The 27,507-nt window shown below is 42.7% G+C and overlaps 1 protein-coding gene across 1 annotated transcript in view; it reads right to left on the bottom strand.

Annotated features, from left to right (window-relative positions):
* Positions 1-27,507, bottom strand: part of USP9X (ubiquitin specific peptidase 9 X-linked) — a 141,649-nt gene that overhangs the window by 22,270 nt on the left and 91,872 nt on the right. The window contains exons 28-36 of the mRNA XM_054973413.1: positions 27,296-27,442; positions 27,037-27,183; positions 24,692-24,914; positions 23,714-23,934; positions 22,307-22,497; positions 19,976-20,149; positions 10,870-11,011; positions 1,066-1,816; positions 381-504 (exon numbers count right to left, since the gene is read on the bottom strand). Coding sequence (XP_054829388.1) covers positions 381-504; positions 1,066-1,816; positions 10,870-11,011; positions 19,976-20,149; positions 22,307-22,497; positions 23,714-23,934; positions 24,692-24,914; positions 27,037-27,183; positions 27,296-27,442 — 2,120 coding nt within the window. The remainder of the gene's footprint in view (positions 1-380; positions 505-1,065; positions 1,817-10,869; positions 11,012-19,975; positions 20,150-22,306; positions 22,498-23,713; positions 23,935-24,691; positions 24,915-27,036; positions 27,184-27,295; positions 27,443-27,507) is intronic.

The following is a 27,507-nucleotide window of genomic DNA, read 5'->3' as shown; positions in this document are numbered from 1 at the left end:
ATTTAATCTTGGTTAGGTTACTGGAAACAGGATATGGAATCCTGTGTTTCCTTCCCACTCACCCCCATAGGTCTTAAGAGTTAATATATTATTATCATATCAGTGTTGTATCACAGAGTCACCACACAGTCTTACATCAGTGCCAGTGTAACATTAACCAGGGTTTCCTTTCAATCAGTTTGCTAATCAACTTCAAACCCTGATTAAGAGGGAATTCTGATTACTGGGTACAGATTAGCATGAGCTATGTTTAATGCCAACATCTAATTGCATTCAGCTTCCACATATCCAGTTTTTAGATTACATTCTACAGCATACATGAGCTCTACTCTACAAGCTTTTTAACACTGCTGTGCAATTATCCTTAAAGCCAAATATACCAATCACTGGCGGGACCACGAACTATTTTCTTGGTGTGAAATCCTGTGGTGAAGAGAAATCTAGCAGCAAGCTGAACACTAATCATGGTTATTTCCTCTGCTTCCGGCAATAGATGATCTTGTCCTAAAGAAAAAATGAACACAGGCAGTGAGACATTTATATGGAACCAATATAACAAATTATACTTGTTTGGTCACTGAAGCCTGTTAAAGCGGCCTGACCCTTGGTTTAAATTTAAATTTAATAAAATTAAATTAAAAACACCCAGCGCTTTCAGAATTTCTTAGTATTACTGACTGACAACTAGAGATCAACTTTAGAACTATATTTGTAAGATCTAACTGCATTCATCTTCTACAGTAGCACCTTTAAGACTAACCAACTTTACTGTAGCATAGCATCTCTAGGTTACTTTTGGGTTTCCTAGCAAAAGGCAGAAAATCTTAAAATGAAAAAGATGAACTATACACATTAATAGTGCTAATGATCAAGAAAATAGTAACATGATCTTTTCCAACTATTTTATTTGATAGAAAATACTTTCACACTTTAAAATTAAACTGAGGAAAAATAGATTTAACAATGTATACTTAAATGCAGAAATACAGCCATTACAAAAAATGTGAAAGGCCATGTATTTAGATTATCTCATGTAGTCCATTTTTATCATATCTGAATACTGACCTGGAGGAGGGTTTAGGTAGACACTGTTACAAGTCAGTAATTTCTTTATGAACTGGAAATATTCTAGACTGTACTGCATACGGTTGTGCATGAACTGTACATTTTGTTTCCGTACACTTCGTTCAATGGCAGATGGCATTTTAATCTGGTGGGGTTTAGTGGTCATAGTAAGTTCTGAAATATATTTTATTAGTTCATTGTCTTTGTCTACTGTATCCAAACGTTCATAAAAAAGAATGTACGCATTCCACCACCTCTTCTGACGTCTGTAGGACATGCGCTTCATCATATGATCAAATACTTCCCCCATGTACTCTCCACCAAAACACTGATTTTTCATTTCTTCATCATCATCCATTTTGCATTCTGTTACATCACCATCATCAAATTTATACCATCGATTTTTTTCACCATCTCCCCCATTTCTCTGAATAATATAAGAATAATAATGTCCACCACTGGCTTGACCACTGTGCACCAATACACCCACTAATCTGTATTTAGTGCTCCCAGAATGTTCATTTTCAGACTGTTCATTCTGTATCAGCTGATTTTCAGGATTTACATCATCCCCTTCTAGTTTTGCTACTCCTGCTACTGTGTAAGGTTCCATGTCCAACTCTCGAGGAAATTCAAAGTAATCATTGAACTTGATTGCACATTCTCTTTCCCAGTCATAGTCAAATCTTTTTAACTGGATAGCAAGAACTGGGGGCAGCTTTTTAATCAACAAGCGTTTCACTGTATCAACCTAAAAAATAAATATTTGCATGTTAATTCATACAGACTGCATTATTATGTAGATAATATTATCTACCAACACAAAATAAAAAGTAGTACAGCTATACTTTATTAAAAAGAAATACTATGAAGTACAAAGTAACTACACCAACAACTCAATATAGAATTAGATCTAAAGGTGCTGTTGTGCCAGTGGCAGAGGTGTTGGGGAGCATGATTTCCATCAATTCCCCTCTTGTATTACACACTCCCCTGCACCCAATATTGTTCCTGAGGGTCCCTCGACATAACCCCTAGGAGCACAGAAATAATTAATAACTTAGCATTTAAAATTGTACTCTGGCATTTAAAATATTTAAGTGTATAAATGCCTTAATTTTCCAGAAGCAAAATTGCAAGTTTACCCATACTAGAGAGTTGTAAACTTCTCCACTTTATACTACCTTAAGCACATGTATCTTAATTTTTGCCATCTGACAAAATAAAATAACATTATTTGGACAAATATATAGTAGGGTTGCAATGTATTTGGGAATACTGTAAAACTTTGTAACCTCAAAACCATGAAATTCCTCAACAGTATATTATATACATTACATCATATTAATTATGGATAAAGTCATGTTTAAACAATATATCCTTGAGAATATGTCTATAGAGTGTTCACAAGAATCGTTAGCTAATGTTATAGATTTTCTTCATTCCCCCCACAAAAGTCATACAAGGCTCCTCCTGCAAGCTACCCAAGATTTCCATTTTTTAAAAAATCAATTGGCAAAATCCTCAGGCAGGGGAGTCACCCCCTGAACTTCTCTGGATTTTTTTCCAGGCCTTCACATGTCCGTACACAGGAGCAGAACTTTTGGAAGCTCAGCAAGTTGTTGCAGCAGGGAGAAGTACCACTCTGCCAGTTCCCCTATGGTGGAGTTACTTTGGATTCAATCAGAGATTGAAAACATGAACTTACCCCAAGGTTCTCTTTTGTTTAGTGCTAGGATAGCAAACAAGAAAGAATTAATTCCTCTTCTGACACACGAAGCAGGTCAAATAAACTTTACTCCTTTTCTGGCAAGGAGAACTTCCCAGAAACTGACACTAGCTAGACGAATTTGGTTCATTTAAAGCTAAATCACCTTCTAAGAACTCTGAGAAACAACTAAATCAGGAACAGAAAAACATGTTCCCAAAAACTATGTAATATACAGACTGGCTTATGCCACAACAACAGGAAGGTAACAACAGGAAGGGATGCATCATAGCTGTCTTACATCACAGACAGATACAACAAGACAGCTTCACAGCTGGGCATGACTCTCTAGACAGCCTGTTGCAGTACGTGCCCACCAACTGGCAGCATCTGCAGAGGCAAAAAGATCAATTTTGTAGTATCTGATGAAGGCCGAGAGCAATAAACAAGATGCTGCTCTACAAGTATCTTCAATGGGCACACAAATGTCCAAGGCAGCTCAGGTAGCTGCTCCTCTAAAGTGACTGAGCTGCTGGCTCCAGTCCCTGCCCCAGGACCAGAGAAATACACTGTCACATGCAGATTACAGATCTGAAAACCCTAAAACTTTGGGCTCCCTGCTTTTAGGAGATGAAAAAAGGAACTCCCATGCAGCAGCTGTTCTACTGACATATACCCTCAATACCCTTTTTGCATCTAATTTATGCCACCTCCTTTCCTTGGGGTGCAATGGTCTGGGATATCATTCTTGATCCAATAGCCCCTGGAAAAAAACTAGAAGAGGGGAGTAAGTAGAATCAAAGTGGGTAAAGCTGGGGGAAATCCCATTTTCCTTGCCAGTGCAGTAGTCTCTGAAATCTCCCTTTTCTAGCTGAAGCCTGTGAGAAGTTAGAAAAGTATTTTCTCGATGAGAGCAGAAAGAGGACTATTCTCCCCTTATAATTCCTTCTCCTTTTTCAATGAAGGCTGTGACACTGAGGGTCCAGGCTCTGAGGGAGACAAGTGATGCTCTTCCACTCTGTTCTGTGAAGACAGAATCTGAACTGGCTACCCTCAGATCCTTATCTCTATTTCCTCAGAGTCAACACAGTCCCTTAGAGTAAACATTTAATTCTTGCTGAAGGTGGTATCAGGATTCCATCCAAATCATGACCTGGTGCTCCTCTTCAACCACTTCAGAGGCTGAAAGCATGCTATTCTGAATACCAGGAGGAAACTCTCCTATACAGGCAGAACTGCTACATTCTATCAAACACTGAACTGTTTGTGTCCTATTCTGTCCATAAAAAGGACAGCCTGCATCATCCCAGCATCTAAGCCATGCCTTATCTTCAGCTATTCACCTCTTCTCTAAGTGGCCAAAACATCTCTCCCGCAGAGAATAAAATTTTATTCCTTTACACACACACCTATATATTTTGCTTTTGCCACAGGTATCTCAGTTCCAGAAATGTGTAGATCAACTACCTATGTTCAGCCGCTTTCATTCAAAACTATGCCCTTGAGGTCTGTCAGGACAGAAGCTTTATTTGGACAGGCAATACTGCACCCTCTTTTCATTTAACTGAAACACCTGCAACTGCTTTTAGATCAACTTGTAGCCTATACTCATCACTGTGATAAAGGAGACCCTGAAATAGTAACAGAAAGTTCGAGATCTCTCTCTGAATGGCAAATGTGAATTGAGCACTAACTAACAGGATTCTGATGTTGAAGGACACTTGTGTGTTCCAGAGAAAAGACACAGCCCTCGTCCATTCTTCTGAGTCTAAAACTACAAGTGTCCATTAAATCCTGGTCCAAGAAGTACAAAGACAGCTCTCTTCTGCATTTATGGTTGTGATGATTTTGTTCTGTGCAACTTAGATGAAGTATCTTTGACAACTACACCCCTAATCAAGCAATAATTGGAGGGTTACTGGAGTGATTTCCATGTTACAGAAACATGGTGGCACCTGTAGCTGTTCACCCTGTCACATGGATACTGCAAGTGCACTGGCCTGCCGTGCAAAGGTTTTGAAGCTCAAAATCATTAGAGTGCTCCTTTCCCCTCCCCCCTCATGCTGCTTCTCTTCCCTCAGTTCCTTGCTGCTACTGCCAGTAAGACTACTCAGGTCAGAAAAGCTCACAGAAGAGCAGGAGGGAGGAATGCATGATTTCATACAGTTACAGGTTAAGTGCAACCATGTTTTCATTGTTGCGGTACCAGTGTATCTGTGCAGTCTCACATGGGAGAATAGTAAGCTGACTCACCAAAAGCTAGAAGATAGGAATGAGCTCTTAATTGAATACACGGAGCATCTATCGCTCTTCTAACTTCCACTTCTTTCATGGTGTCAACGTCCACAGAATAATATTTGCAACAGTGCAAAAGGAAGACTAGGTACTTGCCTTGAGACTGTATCTATTCTATTCATTTCCTTCATTTATACCCCACTTTACTCCCCAATGGGGACAAAAAGTGGCTTACAAGTCTCCTTATCTTCATTTTATTCTCACAACAACCCTGTGAGGTAGGTTAGGCTGTTGTGCATGTGACTGGTCCAAGGTCACCCAGCAAGCTTCCATGGCAGAGCAGAGAGTCAAAGCTAGGTCTCCTAGATCCTAGTTTGACACTCTTAACCACTAAACCAAACTGGCTCCCTATGGAGAGATCTCAGCAGAATGCCACAGAGGGTGTGCTCAGGTCAAAAAAGCAGTAGGCTGTAAAAGGTAGTCCAATTTGTGCAATTTCAAAGCATAGGTGAATGCAGAAGACTATCCATCTAGAGATTGATTGCACTGAAAATTTGTAGACTGATCTGGAACCCGAACAGGTTTGCATTTTGCCTGAAAGGTTTGGTTCTATTAAAATAAAGCAGAAAAGCTCTATGCACATCAACGGAGTGCAGAGCTCGCTTTCCATTGTCTGGTGACAGATGGAATGACACTGGTAAGGTGATATCTCAATTCAGGTGGAACTTGGAAGTCACTTTTGGGAGGAAGTCAAGAGACAGCTGTACAACCACTCTGGTATCAAAGATTTTTAGAAAGGGAGGGTCACGATGAAGAGTCTGGATCTTGCTTACCATTCCAGCTGATGTTATAGCAACCAGAAATATAATCTTCATTGCAAGTAGCCAGAAAGGGCAAGTGCCCAGCAGCTCAAATGGTTTTCCTCTCAATTTGTTAGTAAAAGGCAAAACTCTACTGTGGAACTAGGCAGGTGGAACTAAACAGCTTGGTCTCTTCTGATTTCCCATTTATATGAGTGGGGAAGCTATGGACACTAAGTGGACCCTAAAGGATGTAAAGGAAAGCCCTTACTGTACTAGACAGTACCAGATTCCCTGTATTAAACTAGTCAAAAACATTTCCCATGTAGCATGAGAGTGGATCAATGCTCTGCGGTTTCAATCAGTCACAGAAACATTTCCATTTAGATGAACAAGAACACCAGGTTGCTAGCTTTCTGGTGTTAAGTAGAACCTGTTTCACTCAGTGTGAAAGGGAGTGGCTTGGGATTGATTGAGACCAGAGGCGGGCATGAACCAAAATATGAACTGAAGTTCGTCATGCGGCTTGTGGGAGCTCGTTTCTTATGAAACGTGATGAATTTGAGCCCAGTTCGTTTGGTTCATATTTCGGTTCGTTGCTACAGACAGCCTGCTGCCAATCAATCAGTTTCCTAGGCAATGGGGGGAATGGGCTCTCAGCAGATCTTCTGCTGACTCAGAAGTGATGATTTCACAAACTGAATGAATTTGTTCGCGAACCGGGGCAAGTTTGTGAAAGTTTGTGGTTTGTGAAATGTGATGAACCACAAACCGCACAGTTCGGAATTTCCCAGTTTGTGCCCATCTCTAATTGAGACACATTGGCAAATGGAGGCAGGCAATGTTTGGATGAAGAAAAGGTCCCTGGAAAAGAAGATTGTCCTCAGGAGGGAGGGTGTGGCACTGACTCTGAGACATGGCTAGGAGAATATGGAACCAGTCTTTCACTATTGCTGATGTATGCTGTGCCCTCATTTTGAACAGGATCCTCAGGATTAAGGGGAATGGGGGGAAGGCATAGTATTGATCCTCTATCCATGGCAATTGAAAGGTGTCTTTCAAGCGAGTTTGGGTCTCAGGCTACGTGGAAGCAAAAGTATCTGCACTTTTTGTTTGCACTGGTGTTGCATTTTTTCAGATTTTCTCAGCTGCACCCTTCTAGCTCTGCATGATTTTCAGAGTATCTTGTTCATCTCTAAGGTGTTACTGGATTCAAATCCTACTTCCTGTGTGGACTCTAATTTGGACTTTTTCATACTGTCGTGCAGATTCAGAGCTTTGAAAACCCGTAGGATAAAGATAAACATCTGACTGATGTCTGCTACAATCAATCAATTGTCAAGGTATGGGTAAATCTCATACCCAAACCTGCAAAGGTGAGCCACCACAATGGCCACAAACTTGGTGAAGACTCTCTGCATGTTGTTGCCAGCCCGAAAAGTCAGGATTGTGTATTACAGGTGTAGGGTACCACACTGAAATCAGAGATATTTTTGGTGATCTGCTCTAATCCTTATGTGGAAACAGGCATCTAGCAAGTCTAGTATTACGAACCATATGCCAGGCCATAAGAGAGGAAGAATGTCATCAACTGACAAAATTTTGAAATTTTTTTACTGGCAAGAATTTGGTGAGGTTTCTCAGTTTGAAGATCATTCTTACAACTCCTCTCTTTTTGTTGACCAGAAATTGTCTGGAATAGAAGCCAAGGTACTGTACCTTCATTTATTGTTGCTTTTTTCTTGAAGAGGACTTTGACCTCTGCCAGAAGTTATGGGCATGGAGTCCTTCCTCATTTTAATGAGGATTTCAATAATAGATCTGATCCCTCAAAAGGGAGATCTTTGACCCACACATGGGTCTCATATGCAAGAGCTCTAGATCACTGCCAGGAGTGCCAGCGAAGACAGATTGCTGTAGTTAGACTAAAAGCCACACAATCATTTGTACATTTTTCTAAGGAAATCTGGTGTTTAGAGGGTTTAGATGCCTCTAGTACCAAGAGTTTAGCTAGCTTGCATTTGTTCTCAGGTAATAGCTCTAGATAAGGAGCCAAACCATCCCTTGTGTGCACCGATACTTAGCTATTTTAAAGCCTAAAACAGAGGCAGCTTAGTATTTTTGCCTACACTGTCCAGTTTGTGGCCCTCTTTGCCCACTGGAGCAGCATGGGTGGCTGTCCTTGTTCTTGTCTTGAATAGAGTCCACTACCAAAGAATTTGCTGTGAGGTGCTGAAAAGAGGAAGGGACTTGTTTTGTTCTATAGTGATTTTCAATTTGGCAAGGCCAGTTGTAGCCAAGGATCTGTTGTCTCCTCTAGCAAAACATCCATTACCAGGAAGGTAACTGGTCCAATAGACCCTGGAAGCATGACCTTGAATATCAGATCCATCATTCTTGGGGTAGCATAAGAGACACTGATCTCAAGTGAATAAACTGTTCTTTACAAATGGGCAAGTCTTCACTGGGAGAATATATAAACAGTTCTGGCATAGCACTGTCCAGTGAAGGCTAAGAGGCATATTCAGACTCTGGTTTAACACAGCAAGGCTCATCATAGCCATAGGCTGGATCCAAATAAAAAGGAGCCTTGGAATGGTGCTTGGAATACCAAATCCATCATTCTTGTGGTAGCATAAGAGACATTGATCTCAAGTGAATAAACTATTCTTTACAAATGGGCAAGTCTTCACTGGGAGAATATATAAACAGTTCTGGCATAGCACTGTCCAGTGAAGGCTCTGAGGCATATTCAGACTCTGGTTCAACATAGCAAGGCTCATCATAGCCATAGGCTGGATCCAAATAAAAAGGAGCCTTGGAATGGTGCTCTGGAAGGTGGTCTGGATCTCCACCCAGTGCAGCGGAAGGACTGTGAATGACACTGATTCGATCAGATCTAAGCAGAACATATAGACCCTAAGCCCTAATTATAATAGTAAAACTGAGATCTTGGTACAGAGACCTACCAGACAATGCAAAACCATATTACACTGGATGCAACTGATGTGATGGACCCAAATGGTGGTTGAACAATTTATATGGCTGACAACATGGAACTGGCAATGCCAATTAAATTATTTCACCTTTGGACACAGACAGCAGTGATGTAGAAGAATGGTCTGATGGAGAGGAATGCAAACCACTTCATTGACTGGTTTGAGGACTGGAGTTTGTAAAACTGAGTCTCGAGGATGTGAGGGCACTGGATCCAAGGCTGACTTGGACAACTTGGTAGGCTATGAGGCACTGCACTTGGCCAATTCAAGCATGGAAGTGAAGGCCTTAATCTGAGCCAGAGATGGTGCCAAAGGGCCTGGGTTCAGTCTTGGAAGTGACGAATATTGGATCCACTTCTCAGGAGTTGGATTTGGCATTGTGTTCAGTTTGTATGCCTGAGCTGCAAGAGACAACTTTTTCCAAAAGACCTGCTTTCAAGTATGAGGTTGTATCATGCCTTGTTTTGGGAATAAACTGTCTCCATATTGAGCATCTGGAGACATTGTGCTTTTTGCTGAAGCACAGTAAGCAGACAGTGTGGGCATCTGGAAGGAGGATTTTCAGCCTGCAGACCAGCATTTTTAAAATACAGTTTGGGGGCCAAATTTTTGAAGCTGTTAGTTTTGGTCTTTTAAAAATATGTTTCCTCTCAAACACGAGTCCCAAAACACGGAGCTTCTAGAAGTCAGCCTCTCTTAGCAATAGCAGAGACAGAACTGAGGGAAGGGCACTCCTCTCCACTTTATCATGCTGGGAAAAGGTAGGAAAGCCATGTTAGTGGAAGGCGCCTTCTCTGGCAATTTTGAGCTTCAAAACCTCTCCACAGCAGGCCTGTGCAACTGCTGATATCATGACAATGAATACGAACTTCACTCCCTTCTAGGCTCTTCTGAAAGCAGTACAGAAAATGCGGGTCCTGCCCATTCTTGCTGCACTTGGGCATCAAACAGTAGAGGAGATCTAAAGATAACTCTTCTTCCACCACATAATCTGGGATTCTATTTTTCCAGAACATGTATTTTAAAAACATTTATGTGGGAGAAAAAATAGCAGGAAACCTTCCCTTTGTGTCAGCTGAAGGATATTAACCTTCCTCAAAAACTGGAAAAGCAACACAACTTGGCTTCAAAATATGGCAGACCTATGGTAGCACTCAGATCTAGAGGCTGCCCAGGCTCAGCAGAATAGGTAGCCAGCAACTAGGCAGTCAAGAAAAGCCAGCAGAAGCTGGCCCAGGGCCTCTTGGATCTGTGAGGTGAGGGGAGAAGCTCTAATGGAAAAAAAGCATACGCTCTCTTGCCTACAGTAAAAGCTGTCCCTGTATGGGCTAGGACTGCAAAGTGCTTTGAGGCACTAACCAATCTCTGCACCTGCTCATTTTCTTCCTCTGAACAAGGGCTGTCATCCAGAGGATGGCAAAAGAAGCCAAGGATCCTCAGAGCTCTCTGTCCCACTGATCTGGGAAGACCAGTGTTCTGACACCCACAGGAATCCCTCACTCAGTTAACTGGTGGTACCCACTCTTGCAGTGAGAGGCAGCTCACACATGTGGTAAGACAGTCATAAAGAAAAAGGTCCTGTCCACAAAAATCCCAGCCCCATCTACAGGAAACCTGCTCTTGACCGATTATCCTAGTCCATGGGAGAGGGTGGGTAACAGCTCCAAGTGACATGGAATTTTATCCAATGCAGCAGAATCTGGACCAGAGGAACTGCCTCCTTCAGGCAGCTGGCAGAGCCTGGGAGGGTCTTCTCTCCAGGAAAAAAAAAATAAAGTTCAGCTTGTCCTACCTCCCAAGTCAGAAGAGAAAATAACGTTTTTCTGCCTGCTTCCTAGCAATAAATGAGAATATAACATAAACAAAGTTGATTTTATACTGAAGAGTTAGATGTCTGGTTTGCAGTTACAATAGTTGCTTACTTGAATTATAGCTATTAAGACAAAACAGCCCTTAATTTTTCCTGCAGTATGAAGCCTCTTAAAGAGTTGGGTTATGTAGCTTGTCTTGGACTAATCCAACTGCTCTTAAGGTTCATATGAAAGTTTTCAGAAATGCATACCTTCTTGTTGCATTTTTCACAGTGATATGCATTTGCACCTTCCAGTAAGTCTCCTTTGACATACTGTTCCAAGGAGTCAAGCAAGTTTTGGTGATTTCTTATATCTACATTCAGCGTTGTAAAAGACTCTTCACATTCGTACCTACAATTGTCAGCAAAATAGATAAGTAAGCTGAACAAGTGTTCATACAGATATGAGAAAATATTCTCATTATGAAGCAAGATTAATGACTATAAAAATAGAAACAAGAAAGGTTACTTTGTGTAGTTACAGAAAATGTGTAAATGAATACATAACTAGTGCAGTCTAGGCTGACAGCTAAAATCATCAACATACAGTTCGATATTTTATATCCAGCCTCTGTCATATTCCTTATGAAAAATGTTAAAGACTATTTACAAAGATGTCAGAATGAACAAAACACAAAATGAATCCCCAGTCTAAAACCTGTCTAAAAATATGACAGAAAGCTTCTGAGCTGAAGGCTGCATCTAGACCTCTATCTGTTCCTCACACAAACCCAACTTTTTGCCATGCTCATGTTCCCCCGCCCCCCACCATCATGCATGGGGAGCAATGAAGGCTTCCACATTTTAGAATTGTTAATGCCCAAGTCCTGGTGCCTGTACAGACAGACATTTGTGTCCTCTCTACAAACCAGGATTAAACCATGGTCTATAAATTCCAGTTTGTGGGAGAAAATCAACTGAAATTTGGCCAGATGCCATCACAGCAAATCTGAGTTTGATTCAAAGCTTCCCAAACCAGGAAAAACAAGAGTTGCACTTACCATAATTGCTGTTCATTGACATCTTCACTGCAGCCACACATGGGACTGCGCATGTGCAGGCCTGCCGATCGGTAGGATTTTTTTTTTAGCTAAAGTCCGCTAGGGGGCAATCGCCTCCTAGTGCGCATGAGCGGGCTTTCCCACCGAAACGGCACTGGGAGGCAGTGCCCACGACCCTCCAGTTGTCCTGAGCCGCCATTTCCAAAAAAGTAAGTAATGAAGAACACAGCGGAGTAGGAGGGAGGGTATGAAACTGAGCTGAGACCTTGGGTCTGAACTTAAGGTCAGGTTTCAACACCACCTTATCACTGTCAACCTTGCAGAAGGGAGGGTCTGAGCGTAAAGCTGTTAACTCGCTCACCCGTCTACTAGAAGTAATAGCAACCAAAAATGCATCCTTTTGGGATAGAAAACGAACGTTACAGGTTGCAAGAGGCTCAAATGGAGGCCACGTAAGTTCAGCCAAAACCAGCTGAAGTGACCATTAGGGCACTAATTCTCTAACTTGTGGGAACATATTCTGAAGGCCCTTGAGAAATGACCTAGAGATACTGTGGGAGATGACTGTTTTCCCATCAATCCTATGGTAAAATGACAAGATAGCAGCGAGATACACCTTAACTGAGGAATTGGAGAGGCTCTCATCTTTGAGCAATAATAGAAACTCCAGGATATCCGAAATTTGGCAATTAAAGGGGTCTAAGTCTTTCTGAGAGACCCAACATGTGAACCTGCCCCATTTGAATGCGTAAGGTTTTCTTGTATTTAATCTCCTAGCATTAAGTACAACTTCTGTTACCCTCGCAGAGTGGGTCCCTGTCCCACTATGCGCCAAGCTGTTAGCTTCAGTCTGGGTAGGTCATGAAACCATACCCCATCGTGTGTCAGCAGGTCCGATTCAAACCCAAAGTAATGACATTGCTCCTGAGACAAATGCATCTCATGTTGGTACCAAAGTTGTCTGGGCCAGAAAGGTGTTATTAAAATAATGTGTGGCCGGTCCCTCTGTATCTTGCTGACTACTTTGGCAATTAGAGGGAAAGAGGGAAATGCGTAGAAGAGATGTCCTTCCCAGGTAATCTGGAAGGCATCTCCCAATGAACCGTGTCCTATTCCTCCCTGGAGCAGAACCTCTACGCCTTCTGGTTTCCTAGCCTGGCAAAGAGGTCTACATCCAGATAACACCAGTTCTCAAATACAAGTCTTAGTGTCTGTCAAGCACCGTTTTCGGTTTTCCGACTTCAGTCTGGGTAGGTCATGAATCTGCAGTCACATTTACTGTGTCGAGAACGTGAACATCCTGCAGGGAAACACTTCTCACTATGGCCCAATCCAATATGGTCATGGATTCTTTACAAAGGGCCCTGGATGCAGTGCCCCCATGCATGTTCAGGTAGTACATGGCTGTACAATTGTCTATCAGAATCTGTATCTTTCTTTCCCAGATAGCATCTTCAAACGCTGTAAGGGCGTAACAGATTGCTCGTAACTCCAAGATGTTAATATGCAGCTGACTGTCATGAGATAGCCACCTCCCATGTGTACTTAATGACCCACAATGTGCCCCCCATACAGAAGTGGACATCAGTAGATATGGTTACATCTACCTGGGGTGTTCCAAACTCTACACCTTTCAGTAGATTCCTATTCTCCACCCACTAAGATAGGGAACTAATCATCCTCCTGGGGATTGAGTATTTTCAATTTAAGGAATGATGTTCAAACTTAAGTATACAGAAACCACAATTGGAGTTCCCTCATATGTAGTCTGGCCAGTGGGGTGACAAAGGTAGTAGCTGCCATCAGACCCAGTAGAGTTTGAATATTTAAGGCAGACTGAAACCTGCACCGACAAAAACGCTCAACTATCTCACGGATCCTACTTGCCCTCTCCATAGGGAGGAAGCCTCTATTTACAGTACCATCCAAAATAGCCCCAATAAATTGGACTTTTTTAGATGGAATTAGGGATGATTTCTTGAAATTTACAATCAGCCCTAGTCTGTTGCAGGTCTGCAGCACTAATTTTGTGTGTCTTTGCAGGTCCTTGCTAGATGATGCTGTCAAGAGCCAATCATCAAGATAGGGGTAAATAAAACAGCCCTGTTTTCTAAGGTAAGCCACTAAGACCGAATGATAAAACTTGGTATTGGAAAACATTGTTACAGCAGATTAAGTGTAAGAAAGGCCTATGCGAATGATGTATAGCGATGTGAAAGTACGCATCCTTCAGGTCCAATACCACAAACCAGGTGTCAGGTGGTAGAAGTTGCATAACCATGTTCAACATTACCATCTTGAACTTTTTTGTATGTATGTGTTTATTAAGTCGCCTCAAATCTAGGATGGGTCTGGTACCCCCATCTTTCTTATCTACCAGAAACATATTAGAATAGAAGCCCCACTGAGACTCCCTTTTTGGGATCACTTGAACTGCTCCTTTACTAATTTACTCATCTCTCTCTGCCTGTAACCCCTACAAAGGAGGATGTGATGTAAAATCAGGGAGCACCTGGGTCGGGTAACATTCAAATTCAATTTGATAGCCAAATTGAACAATTTGCAGGACCCATCTGTCCGAGGTGATCTGCTCCCATGCTGAAAAGAAATTGGCCAGGCTTGCCCCCAAGACAACTGGCTGTTCCGGACCTAGTCAGAACTGTTTTTGTCCACTGGCCACTTTATTGGAGGGGGGTTGCTGGCTTTGCCTAGCACAATTATTTCCTCTGATAATGTCCCTGGTGGGACTGATGTTGACTGTAGGTCAGGGGAGGATATGGTTGGTACCAATAGGATCTCCCTTGGTAAGACTGATGTTGCTGCTGCTTAGAAGGGTATTGCTGCCCTGGTGATTGCTTGGGCAAAACTCCATATGAATGGGTAGTAAGGCGATCCTTCCTCTTTTGAGAGAGGTAATCATCAGTTTTTGTTGAGAATAAGGTTGCCCCCTTGAAAGGGAGTCCTCAATCTTGGTCCTCATCTCCAAAGGCAGGGCGGTGGTATGTAGCCATGCATGCCATCATAGGACCACCAAAGAAGCCAACACTCTAGCTTAAGTGTCAGCTGTGTTATCCCCCATGTTGATTTGTCATTTTGACAACTTCAAAGCCTCCTCCTGAATGACCTTCACCAGGATCTTTTGGTCCTCTGGGAGCTTATCGAGGAAGGACATCAGGCGATACCACAAAAAAAATCTGATAAGCTCCCATGATGGCAGCATAATTTGCAATCTTCACATTGAAGGCTACGGAGACATACAGCTTCTTCCCCAGAGCACTGAGTTTCTGACTCTCCTTGTCAGCAGGGGTATGATGGGAGCCCTGTCGTCAGAGTGATTCCATCTCCTCCGTCACTAGAGAAGACGGAGGAGGGTGTTGGAAAAGGAAAGAACAAATGTCCTCTCTACTTTTACAGAAACCTCCTGCCTTTTTTGAAGTTGGATGAGTCCAGGGAGGCTTCTCGCAAATGCTGTTAATGATGTCCACAAAACCCTCGATAATGGGGAATGCCACATTGGCAGGGTTGTGAGAGTAGAGGTGGTTTAAGATTTTGTACTTGGGCTTGAGATCAACCGCAGCCACCTCTATTTCCAGTGAGTGAGCCATCCTCCAAAGTTGTTCTGAATACAGGCAATAATCCTCGTTAGGAGAGACTTGGCCGGATCCAATGAATGCTTCATCCAGAGAAGGGTCAGAGACTGGACTACGGCTCTGCTCCTGGCTTCTGTCTGACAGATGGTAAGACATAACAGATTCTGGGATGTCATAAGAAGATCTAGATCCCCTACGCTCATCAAAGGACTCAAAGCCCAGTGCGATGGAGTGCGTGCGATAGGAATTTCCAAGATCCAGCCCATACTTGGTCTTGAGCATGTCCAGTCCAGTTGCAAATAGTGTCGAGTATACTCTGGAGCAGATTGCCAAGAGTACAGGAATCTTTCCTATAACTCACTCTCCTCAGCAGAATGGTGTGATGGGGACGTTGAGTGGATGGAAGGCGTCCGAGGTCTGACCTCTAATGGCGGATCAATGTGCTTGGTTTTGCACTTAGCTTTCTTGTACAGAAGCTGTTCTGAGGTAGATGTTGGATCAAGCCTCCTTGGATCTCTGCTCTTTGGATCCAAGCCTCTCTGGCTTGACCTCTTCAGATCCGAGCCACTCTGGTCCAATGTCTTCAGATCCGAGCCCTTCGGATCCAAGCCCTTCTGCTCCGACCTCGGTTCTGTGGTCTTCAAAGCCAGCGAATCCTTCAGTTCCAAACACTGTCTCTTCTTTTTCTTGGGAACACCTGCAATCATCGAGTTGGGTCTTGCGGATGACCTCAAGGGTGTGTGGATCCGAGTGGTCTCAAACACACCTTGAGCCTCCTGTGTTTGAAGCCGAGATTAACTCTGAGATTGAGCCAAGGAGGAAGCTGTTGAATGATGAGATGGGGAGTGCGTTAGGACGAAGGACCCGCTCCTTTTCCCAAAGTAGACGGGGAAAGAATTTTCGGGGTATCGGAGGCTTTCATGGCGAGCTCCCATAACAGTGCCTTAAGTCTTTTGGCCTTCTCAGTCCTGGCCTTGGGGGTGAAACTTCTACAGTGTTTGCAGGGCTGTCTGTTATGGCCTTTTCCGAAACATTCAAGACAGACAGTGTCCATCTGTTTTTGTCATTTCTGTAGCACAGGTTGCGCTTTTCTTGAATAAGGCTGTATCAGCCATAACAACATGATGATCTCTTACGATCTTCCAGACACTTCTGCACACAAGTGGAACGAAAAAGAACCTTCCCGGTCGGCGGCGAAGAAGGGACTGGAGGGTCGGGGGCACAGCACCCCAGTGCCATTTTGGCGAGAAAGCCCGCTCATGTGCACTGGGAGGCAAGTGCCACCTAGCGGACTTTAGCTTAAAAAAAACCCTACCTATCTGCAGGCCTGTACATGCGTAGTCCCATGTGGGATTGCACAGAAGACGGACAATGAATCTTCAGTTGTCCTCAATGCACAAGGGAACAACATGTGAAATGGAAGGGCAAGCACAACTATCAAGTTACATTTATGCCCGTCTCACAGGTTTGTTACGATGTCTCAAAGCAGCTTAGCAGTGTGCCCCATGTTCAAAACAACAGCTTGCACCTTACCTTGTCTGTTTCTGACAATGGAAGGGCATTTTCATCATGGAAAGGAGGGACAATTTCCACCAGTGACCTCCTGCCAATGCAAACCCTCATTTACCCCTTATGCTGTCCATCCAGCATCCATCCATTATGCTGTCCATGTCCAGAAACTATCTTTTGGGAGAGTTCATGGGGCTAGAGCAAGTGGTGGGAAAGTCTCATCTTTGGAAGCTATTGTTAATATTTTAACTATACTCAAAGAGAAGTAAGCTACCACATGGTATCTCTCAATGCACTTAAGTAAATTTTCTCTTCAACCTCTCTGAACGTGACTTCATCAGTACGAAAATCTGACTATCAATGCTGGAGAACAGACAAGAGAACAATGTCACAAGCAGTAAAATTTTCCTGTATGAACCACTATCTCTGATGTATAAGCAAGCATGCAAAGAACATGGTCTCTGTTAAGAACAGCAGGGCACAATTCATAGGTATACAACTCAATTACATCAGTCATAAAGTATCTTGACTTCAGCTAAGTGAGCTGTCACACATGGCTGCCTGGCTCTGCCCCATGGTGTCACCTGGCTCCATTATGGCTCATACAATTGTTTAGCTGACACATTTTTCATCCAGTGGAAAAACAGTCAGAACATGGCCCCTCTGTGCTTCCCCACAATGCATCCCAGGGGCTTCCAACTGAAATACAAGACCCTATGATGCAACAGAGAAACTGGATGGTGGTCAGACTCAACAGGCTGGTCCTCACTCCAGAAGCTTTCCACCATATCTTAATAGGTAGGATTCTGATTCCTCGCTCCCTAAGAAAACTGCTTGCAGAATTCCTGCTTTTGTCCTGTTAGAAGTCTGAGAATCCCTATTATGATTTGTCCCTCCCTGGGAAACTGCTCACCATGCTCCAACAGGGATGTAGTGAGAGGCTTCAGGGAGGGGAGTGGGTCAGTACACTGGCTCCCACCTTGAAATCAGTATGAACCAAACAACATGGGTCTACTGGGCTGCCTGTTGTGCATCTCAGCTTAATCTCTGAATGGCTGAGAGTATAGCTTACCTAAAAATGCAAACTATCAAATCATCATTATTTAAACACTTGCATATCAAACATATGCTATGTGGTGGTATTTTTGTTCTCAGCATACTAATAAGAATTCAAAGTTTAAAATCTCTCATCTAGCAATGTTAATTTATCATTGCATTATATTATGTTTTTGGCCACAAAGCAATTCCAACCTGCTCAAATGGTATTGCATCACAGGGTTCAGCAGCATTTGTTCATCTGTTTGTTATATTGATGTTCCTCTTAACTAAACCATTCTGTTTTTCTTCACCTGTGTCTCAAAGTGTACGCATATTCAAAAGGGTTAATATTTTTCCGCAAGCAATTCAGTATTGCTTCCAAAGTTTGCAGTAGCTGTACATCAAAACAGAGCAGCAGGCCCAGCTATCAGGAACCTTTCCACCAACTAGCACACACGTCTACTCACCACATACAGATTTACTAAGTGGGTATAAATCAGCGAGTATCAAGACCCACAAAGACAAATTGTAGCTTGACTGCAAGCTCATAAAAACAGCAGGATTTGAGTCCATGGCACTTTAGAGAGGAACAAGAATTTCTGGGTGTAAGCTTTCAAGAGTTAGAGCTCTGTTCTTCACACAGGTGTCTAAGGAAGGGAGCTCTGATTCTAGAAAGCCAACACGCTGAAAATCTTGTTGGTCTCAAATCCTACAGTTCTACTGCAGACCAACATGGCTACCCACACAAACCTATCCTCATAAAAACAGTTTCCCCATGTATGCAGCTATAGCCCCTTCTTTGAATATACAGCTGCCTGTGAGAAATCATCGGTCTCCAATGCTGCTGATCAGTAATGGTGGCAAGGACCATAAGTGGCTCCTGGGGAAAAGCCAGCCCCTCCTTCACTCCTCCCTGCTCTGCCCCCAGCACACACAGCCTCAGTTGCAGATGTACAACCCACCTTCTGTCCCAGCCTCACCTCATGACTGCAACACTACCCACTTGTCAGTCTGCAGGTCCCCTTGCATCCCATATAGACTATGCATGAGGCTAGTGCCCAGACAAAGAATACAGAACACATCACTGAATGGCCCCCTGAAGGGTACACTCCTGGACTGGCTGTTGCAGACTTCACTTTAGGTGACAGGGACTGCAAGGGTCATGCCTGGATGGGTGTTACACCTCCTACCATCTTGTAGTGCTCAGAAGGCAGGCTGACAAATGTGTGCCATCAAGCAGCAGGGGGATCATTCAATACTGTCGATCCATTGCCCTTATGCCATGCTAATGCTCTGATGGCTGTAATCAATAAAGTCTATTTTCATCTAACAATGGTATGTAATATGTTCTTTGCTCAGGCATCAGCATCAAGTATAGCTTATATGGATGGAAGGAGGCCTGTGACTTACTGGATGGCAACATTGCTGGGAGGTGAGGTTGGAGCAAAGGGCTGGCTGTTTGTCAGTGATGGAAGCAGGGCTTTCCAGGAGCATGGACCAGAGGGGAGGGAGTGCAGGAGAGGCTTGGTTTGGCAACTGTCTGTCTCTTGTGGTCCTCGCCACCGTTTGGATGGTAGCAGGACATACATTTGTCCCTTCCCCATTCCCTAGGTGTAACAAACCACCTTTGTTAGTCTTTTTACCTAGAAAATCCCAGCAGGGGTCTCCATAAGTTAGTTACAACTTGACAGCACTTTCCATTGCCACCATGTTTGCATTAAGAAAAATTTGTATTAACTGGCCCTGTACTGCTGGGCAACTGCAGCAGCACTTTCCCCAGCTCCTGTACCTATGGAAATCATCTTGGCTATCTCTATATATTAAGATAAAACAGAGGTGCAGTGGCACCTTAGATAAAATTTGTTCCAGCGAGAGCTTTCATGAGACGGAGCTCACTTTAGATGTTGATGGCAAGGAAAGACACTGCCTGATTTATGCTAACTTAGCTCACATGGTCACAGATGTGCTCTTTCTTTGTATAACTGGAGACTACTTATGAGACTGTTTATGCACAAGGGAATCTGCCACTATGAGCCAACGTTAAGTGATCTCCAATTATTCCCATACAGAGGAAGAACACATCCTCTTCCTAGCAGACACCTAGTAAGTTTAACAGACCTTGAGTTTAAGAGATGAGAAATAAACATATGATACACCCTTAGGCGATGCAACACTTACCTATGGGGGCAGCCTTGACAGATCTTCTGATCAGCAAAGGATCCTCCCAAAACTTTACTTAACATTGCTGGGTGACCCAAGGCTTTTAAAGCTTCATCTAGACTATCCACCAAGGAATTAAAGAATTCTAAAGCATCATGCTGTTCACGCAGATTTACAGGTTCACCCCAGAGTCTAGAATTGAAAAGATTATCTAATAATAAAACCAGATATAAAGGAAGTGCGGTAAAATAAAAGTAGTTTAGACAAAAATGTATCCTTCTACTCTACTGAGCAAAGTCAGAAGTTTCTCCAACTTAGATGAGTAGAGTGTTAGAATTAGGGATGGGCACGAACCGAAATACGAGCCAAAGTTCATCATGAACTGGGCCGGTTTGTGGTTTGTGAACCAGCAGTTCGTCAGACTGCATTTCTGACAAACTGCAACAAACTGCTATGATTTTTAAGGCTGTTCATTTGGTTCATTTTTCAGTTCATCACTGCAAACAGCCTGGAGCCAATCAATCTATTTCCTAGGCAATGAGGGGGGGTGGACTTCTGCAGACCTTCTGTATGCCTGGGAACATCAATGGCAGCCCTCTAAAGCTTGATAGATAGCTCTGGCTGTGAACCAGAGAGCTCTCATTCTGCTCTATGACAGCAGAAGGAGCATAACCCCCAGTTCTCAGGCGAGTGGTTTCAGTTTCCAGAAGGCAGTTAGACAGCGAGCAACTGCTGTTGGATTTGAAGTCACAGAGGGAGCTATTTGAAGCTTGTGCTTGACATTCTGGTGCTTCAGGACTCTGAAGCACTTGCTTCTGTTCCACAGCCAGGCTCAGGTGCTAAGTGTAGCGGGTTACTCCTCTGAGGAGTCTTTTATTATTATTTTGAGTGCCCCTCCCATAGGGTTGCCAGCTCTAAGTTGGGAAATTCCTGGAGATGGGGGGGGGAAGAGCTTGGGGAGGGCGGGGTTTGGTGAGGAGAGGGACTTCAGCAAGGTATAATGCCATGGAGTTAAGGTTGTCAGCTCCAGGTTGGGAAATTCCTGGAGATTTGAGGGGTGGAACATGGAGAGGACAGGATTTCGGGAAGGGAGGGACCACAGTGGGATATAATGCCATGGAGTCCACCCTCCAAAGCAGCCATTGTCTCCAGGGAAACTGGTCTCTATGGCCTGGAGATCAGTTGTAATTCTGGGATATCTCCAGCCACCACCTGGATGCTGGCAAGCCTACTTAGAGTACATTTTCCAAAGCAGCCATTTTCTCCCAGGGACATGATCTCTGTCACCTGGAGATAAGTTGTAATTCAGGGAGATCTTCAGCCATTACCTGGAGGCTGGCAAGCCTATTTTCCCCACAGGATTGACCTTCCCTCATGGATTGCCTCTGTCCTTTCCTGTACAAGAATATTCCTGTCTCCCCAAAGAACATTTACTCCTTCCCCCCAAGATAAACCTCCTTTCATAGACTGTCTCTGTCGTACTGTCCTTTCAAAGAATATTCCTGTCACCCCAAGAACATCTCCTTGACTGTCCCCTCAAAGAGAACTTCTGTCCCCATTCCAGCCCCAAAGTAGGTTTTTTGCTCCCAGGAGCCGTCATTCCACTCTGGGGGCCATCATTCCATTCTCAGAGGAAGATTCTCTAACTCCATCCCATGTCTTCTTTGCAACTTTTTGGTGCTGCAATGTATTTCAACAGAGCCAAAGCAAGTCAATTGGCATTTGTGGCTCCCATTATATCTAATGGAACTTTCCTGGGGGCACCCACAATGGGGGTCTGTAACTTGGGCATCTGAAATCCAATCTTCGCCAAACTTGGAGGGTAGCTGGAGGAGAGCCTGCTGAAGATTCCCTGTGAGTTTGGCATCTCTGACTGTCAAGGGGGCCTCCAGAAGTGACGTGATGAACCAGTGAACCAGTTCATGAACCAGACAAGTTAGCGTAGGTTCGTGGTTCATGAAGAGACAAACCATGAATTGCAATTTTCCTGGCTCGTGCCCATCTCTAGTTAGGATACATTCCAACATCACCCGATGCATATCCTGTAAGCAGAGCTGCATATTACAATTGTCTAGCAAACCTCGTCTATGTTACCTATCCAATAAAATATGTAACTTAACATTTCGGTTCACATACCATGGATTCTAAACCTTCATCTAAAAATAGCAGTCCATTTATTTTTTCAAGTTTCTTCATATTGCTTTGACATAGTTAGGAAAATAAATTTTAAGAATACAGTTTATATTCTCTTGCATTTCATTCTTTTCCATACTAGTTTCTACTGTTTTAAATAAATAAAAATAGTGCAACATTTCGAACATAGCTTTACATAGGTAATTCCTCATTTACCTGAACTGCTTCCAAAATCCTCTTGGCACATAGTACTGTAACCTAGATGCTGCCAAGTGACCAAAGATGACCTGAAGATGCCTTAAAACACCTATATTGTATTCTTTTCTGTCTTCTGTTTTACTTAATGTAGGTTTGTCATCATACTGGTGTGGGTAGCCAAATACTTCATCCCGGGAGTCAGTAGTGCTCTTTAAATGAAAGAAATTTAGAATTTATCACTCATTCAGGCAAGTGTAAAAACCACAAAAACAAAGAAATCTAGAAAGACCTTATCCCTGTTCAATCAAACCAAGTAACTCTTCTGCAGGCTTAAGAGGAAATGCAGGTGCATGGTTTGCTTAAGGAAACAAGTTCAAATAACTAGCATAATAACTTATTTCAACCTCAGTGGATCACCTAGTCCACTGAGAAATTACACTGTAATATTGTGTATAGCCCAAGATCTCTAAGATACAACATTTGTACCAAAACAGATAACAAATTTCGTCACTTTTCTCAGTAAGCTCCACCTATATTATGACACTGTGCCATACAATATAGTCAACAAGATAAAAATGGTGACAGTGTGTGTAGATGATTCAGAGCTCTCTACATCACTGCAGAAGTAGACATATGCTATGTATTTATTGATTTATTTCATTTATACCCCACCTTTCTCCCCAATGGGAATCAAAAGCAGTTTACATTATTCTGCTTTGTTCTCCATTGCTTTGTTTGCATTGTTTCCCAATTTATTCACACAACAACCTGATGAGTGTGAGGTAAATCAGGCTTGATGTGTATGGCTATCCTAAGGTGACTTAGCAAGCTTCCTCAGCAGAGTGGGGATTTGAACCTCAGTCTCCCAGATCCTAGTCCATAACTTCAACCATTATATAACACTGTCATTGCTTCTCTCTTCAAAATACATGGAAGAAAGGACTGAGCAAAGTAGACAGCTGCCCTTCTCCAGTTTGTAGTATCCTGAAGGAATCTCCTCCCTTCAAACTTAACACCTCATATGCCTGGGTCTACACCTGAATATAGGAAGGACCTATGAAATGAATCCATGATTTCACTGTTTGTAAGTTCTTCCACTACTGGATTGTGTTTTGATCAGACAGATGTTTAGATTAAGGAACAGGAACTGTGGACTATACTATTGTGTATCCATTGAGTAGTTTCTGCATTATTTAATTTGCCATGTCTAATTGTTTATTCTTTGCTATTCACTTATACTATGCTTCATCTCCATATCAGATCTCTGGGTGTATTCAATTTTCTGTAATCCATGCCCTATTGCATTGTCATTGTATGTTCCAGCAACTAATTTTATTGATTCACATTATGCAATTTGCCTTGAGTCTCAGTGGGAAAGGTGAACTATAAATAATACAAAGCTGGGAAAGCCAAATGCATTATTACCTCATTGTCTTGCTTCTCATCTCCAGACATATCATCATCTACATCACTGCCCGTGCCCTCAATTGCAAGGATACCATTCCTGATAGCAGGAATCATGTACAATTGTTGAATGACAGAATTCATGTAACATGTGGCACCAGCATTTTTTAGGCCTACAAATCCCTTTGGTGGTCGTGGTCCAACAGGTGGCAGGTATTCCCATTCTGTAAGTGCTTCACAAGCTAGAAGAAACCAGATGTATGAGAAAATCAACACAAACAACATACTTCTGAACTGCCATTAGGTTATGCAAGGTTGTATATCACTCTGGTCCTGAACAAGTTTTATTTTGACAACAGTTCCACTGATCAGTGCGGCAATTCCATGGATGTTGGTGTATTTACACACATGAATATTTTAAATATACCTGAAGTGAAGTCTACAACGAAGCTCCTGGGAACTGAGTAATACACATTCCCTTCCTAGAAGCATGTACTGATCACTTCTTTGAATATCACTTCAACTCATACTAGATTTGAAAATTTACTATTATAAAACTGTCCCTGTAAAGACATGAGGTAGAAGCTGAAGAGTTGTGGGTAGAGTTTCCTCCACCCCTCTACAAGGGAATATGCCTATGACTTGCAACTTCTGAGAACCCTTTCTTACTAGAGCCTCTCATGTCTCTAAAAGAGTTCTTCCAGACAGTTGGGACTCACTGAAATAACCTTGAAGGTAGAGTAAGAAACTTACCAGAAAGGCTGGGTGCATATGCAAGAATCCCAGAAATTCATTTTCTGTGGATTCTGGATTCTTCTTACTAATTACAGTGAATACAGTGATCTAGCAATCACCTTAAAGACAGATAGACTGGAAATATTTTTAGACAAGCAATTTGGGGAAATATCAAATGTTTAATTTGATAATATAACAAGAGTTTAATACATATTTGCATACTTTAAATTACACAGTATATAAAGAATGTGAAATAGTACGTACTAGTTATCGCAGTGCCTATATAATACATTTCAGTCAAAGTATCTACTATTTGTTTGAGGTTTCGGACACAGCCCACTGCTAGAGCTACTAATAGCTCAAATCCAGCATTAATAGTAGCTGGCGAACTACAGACTGGTATGGCCTGCTCAGCGGGCAACTCTCCATTTCTCATGTACTGTAAGTAAACATTAGAAGCTGGAAAGATGAAATCATCTATTAGCTCCTAAAAAACAAGGAAAGAAAAAATCAAATTACTCATTTAGAAAGTCTACATAGAAAATTGTTCTCCACTACAAACATTCTCAGACCTTTATCAAGCATGATGGGGTGGGGTAAGTTATCAAGAAGGAAAGCCATGATTCTCCTCAACATACACAGAAGACGCCAAGTACATGTTCACACTGCACAAGTCCAAGTTAACACTGAGATAGACAGCTGTGATAGAGCCAGGAAACAACTCAATGGTCTAGTTCACTACTAGTGGAAGCGTCTTCAATGACATGTTCTAGGGGAAAAGATACAGAGGAGCCCTCTACAACTCTCTACCTTGCATATCTTTACTAAAGCAGCTGCTGCCATCAGGTTACTTCCCCACAATACTATCCTAACAAGAATGTGAGCTATGAGAAGTAGGGGTGTGCAGCAAAAAAAGATTCAGTTTTGCCGCTTCGTAATTTACGAAGCAGGAAAAAGAGTCAGAAAGAAGCAATTTCCAAAACAGCAAGCCGCTTTGGAAATTGCTTCTTGGGCCAGCTTCGAAATGCTCCGAAAAGATTCGGAGCACTTCGAAGCTTCCCTGTCCCACTGCTTCCTCTGAACCCGAGGAGGGGGAATTCCCTATCTCCCTGGCATTAGGTCAGTGAGCAGGGTGGCCAGTTTAAATTAGCCCCCTCCCCCTACTGCTGCCTCCACTTCACCCGATGCCAGGGAGACGGGGAATCTCTCCACCTCCTTGACATTTGGTCAGCGGTGCTGCCTTCCCCCGCTGCTGACGGGGCCAGGGAACTCCCTGTCCCCATCCTCAGCGGGTGAACGGAGCGCCCGGCAGCGGGCTGCAGGCTTAAGCCTACATCCCTGCCGCCGCCTTCACCCACTTCACCCAGTGGGAACTCCCTGGCCCCGTCAGCAGCGCATGAACGAGTGCCTGTCGGCGGGGTGCAGACTTAAGCCTACTTCCCCACCATTCACTTGATGCAAGAGGGGCGAGAGAATCTCCCCCGTCCCTCTTGCATCAGTAGAGCGGGCGCCGCCAGGCTGCTGCACCCGGTGCGAGGGGGGTGGGGAAATTCTCCCGTCCCTCTGCTGCATCCGTTACAAGAGGGGTGGGGAGATTCCCTCGCCCCTCTCACATCGGGTGCGGTAAGCCCAGTGGCTCTGGCTCATCGGGGAAGCCCCTGACGAGCAGCTGATTCAGGGGTTTAAATGCCCCTTTCCGTACTGCTGCGCAGCGGAATGGAAACAGACATTTAAACTCCTTGACCCGAAGTTTCCCAAAGCTATACAAATAGCTTCGGGAATCTTTGATCTGGGGATTCCGAAATGGACCCGGCATGCTGAGGCCATTTCAGAAATTCCGAATCTTTGTGAATCGGGTCCAATTCGAGTATTTTTCCCAAATCGGAACCCCGAATCACACATCCCTAATGAGAAGATCTGTCACCATCTTACTGAAGAAAAAGAGGGACCACTCACTCCATATCATTTAATATAAATCAGCCCAGGCTCTGCAATCCTTGCTCCACCATGACAATACAATGTTTTTATAATGTAAGCATAATTTATTCTGAACAGCTTCAATAGGAAACTATGTGATTCTTAACCTAAATTATAAAATATTGATGTTCAACTAATATTTTTTCATTTAAACTCTTCTAAAAATTAAGAATGGGAAAAAATACTTAATTTCATATTGTTATACAATGCACCACTGCTAATTTTGATGTCTCTTTTCTTTGTAAAATGTGGTTAATAATTATGAATACTGATATAAACTCCTACATATACAAATTTTTCTGTTGCCCTAGAATATTTGTGTAAAAATGAAAATACTATACTTTAAGCTTCTGCTGAGCTCTGTGTGGATGTTTATTTATTGACTTCATCTTTCACCCCAATAAGGAGCCAAAGCAACTCTCATTGTTCTCCTCTTCTCCATTTTATCCTCACAACAATCCTGAGGTAGGCTAGAGTATGTGATTGGTCCAAGGTCACCCTTGGATTTGAACCTGGGTAGACCAGATCCTAGTCTGACACTTTAACCACTACATCACCAAAATACATAGGGATTTTTATTAGTTTATTCTCACCTTGCTACTGATTTTTTTCCCCTTTTAACAATTACTTACTTTAATGAGATTGGCACCTCCCTTTTCACAACCAATATGGTATTTTTTTTCAGGAGTCTGGAATGCCAGTAATTCTTTTGTTACTCCAAGGTGACCTTCTAAGATTGTCTCTTCTACACCAGTTTCTCCAGTTCTTTTCACTTCATCCTAACAATATAAAAAAAGAAAAACACCCCCTGTGAATTATAGGAATTAACAATTCTCGACTGAGTAATTTTTAAAAAATAATTTAGTTTATACTCACTGATACAAAACTTACCCTAATTCTTTTAAGCCAGTCAATTTCATTATTAAGCAGAACTTCAGCATTGGGCACATTGATATTACTATTGTATGCATAATTAAGAAGATGTCTCAATAGAGTAAAGTAATCCCCTGAATGTTTAGCACGCTCTCTTGCAGTACTCTGAAAAAGAAATAACTTGAATGCAATTTTGAAAAGCATTTTCGTAAATAGGTGCGACACAGCAG

This window comes from Eublepharis macularius, chromosome 3 (genome assembly GCF_028583425.1).
Source record: "Eublepharis macularius isolate TG4126 chromosome 3, MPM_Emac_v1.0, whole genome shotgun sequence".
NCBI lineage: Eukaryota > Metazoa > Chordata > Lepidosauria > Squamata > Eublepharidae > Eublepharis > Eublepharis macularius.
Note: the sequence above shows the minus strand (reverse complement) of the source record. Positions and strands in the feature narration are given on the sequence as shown.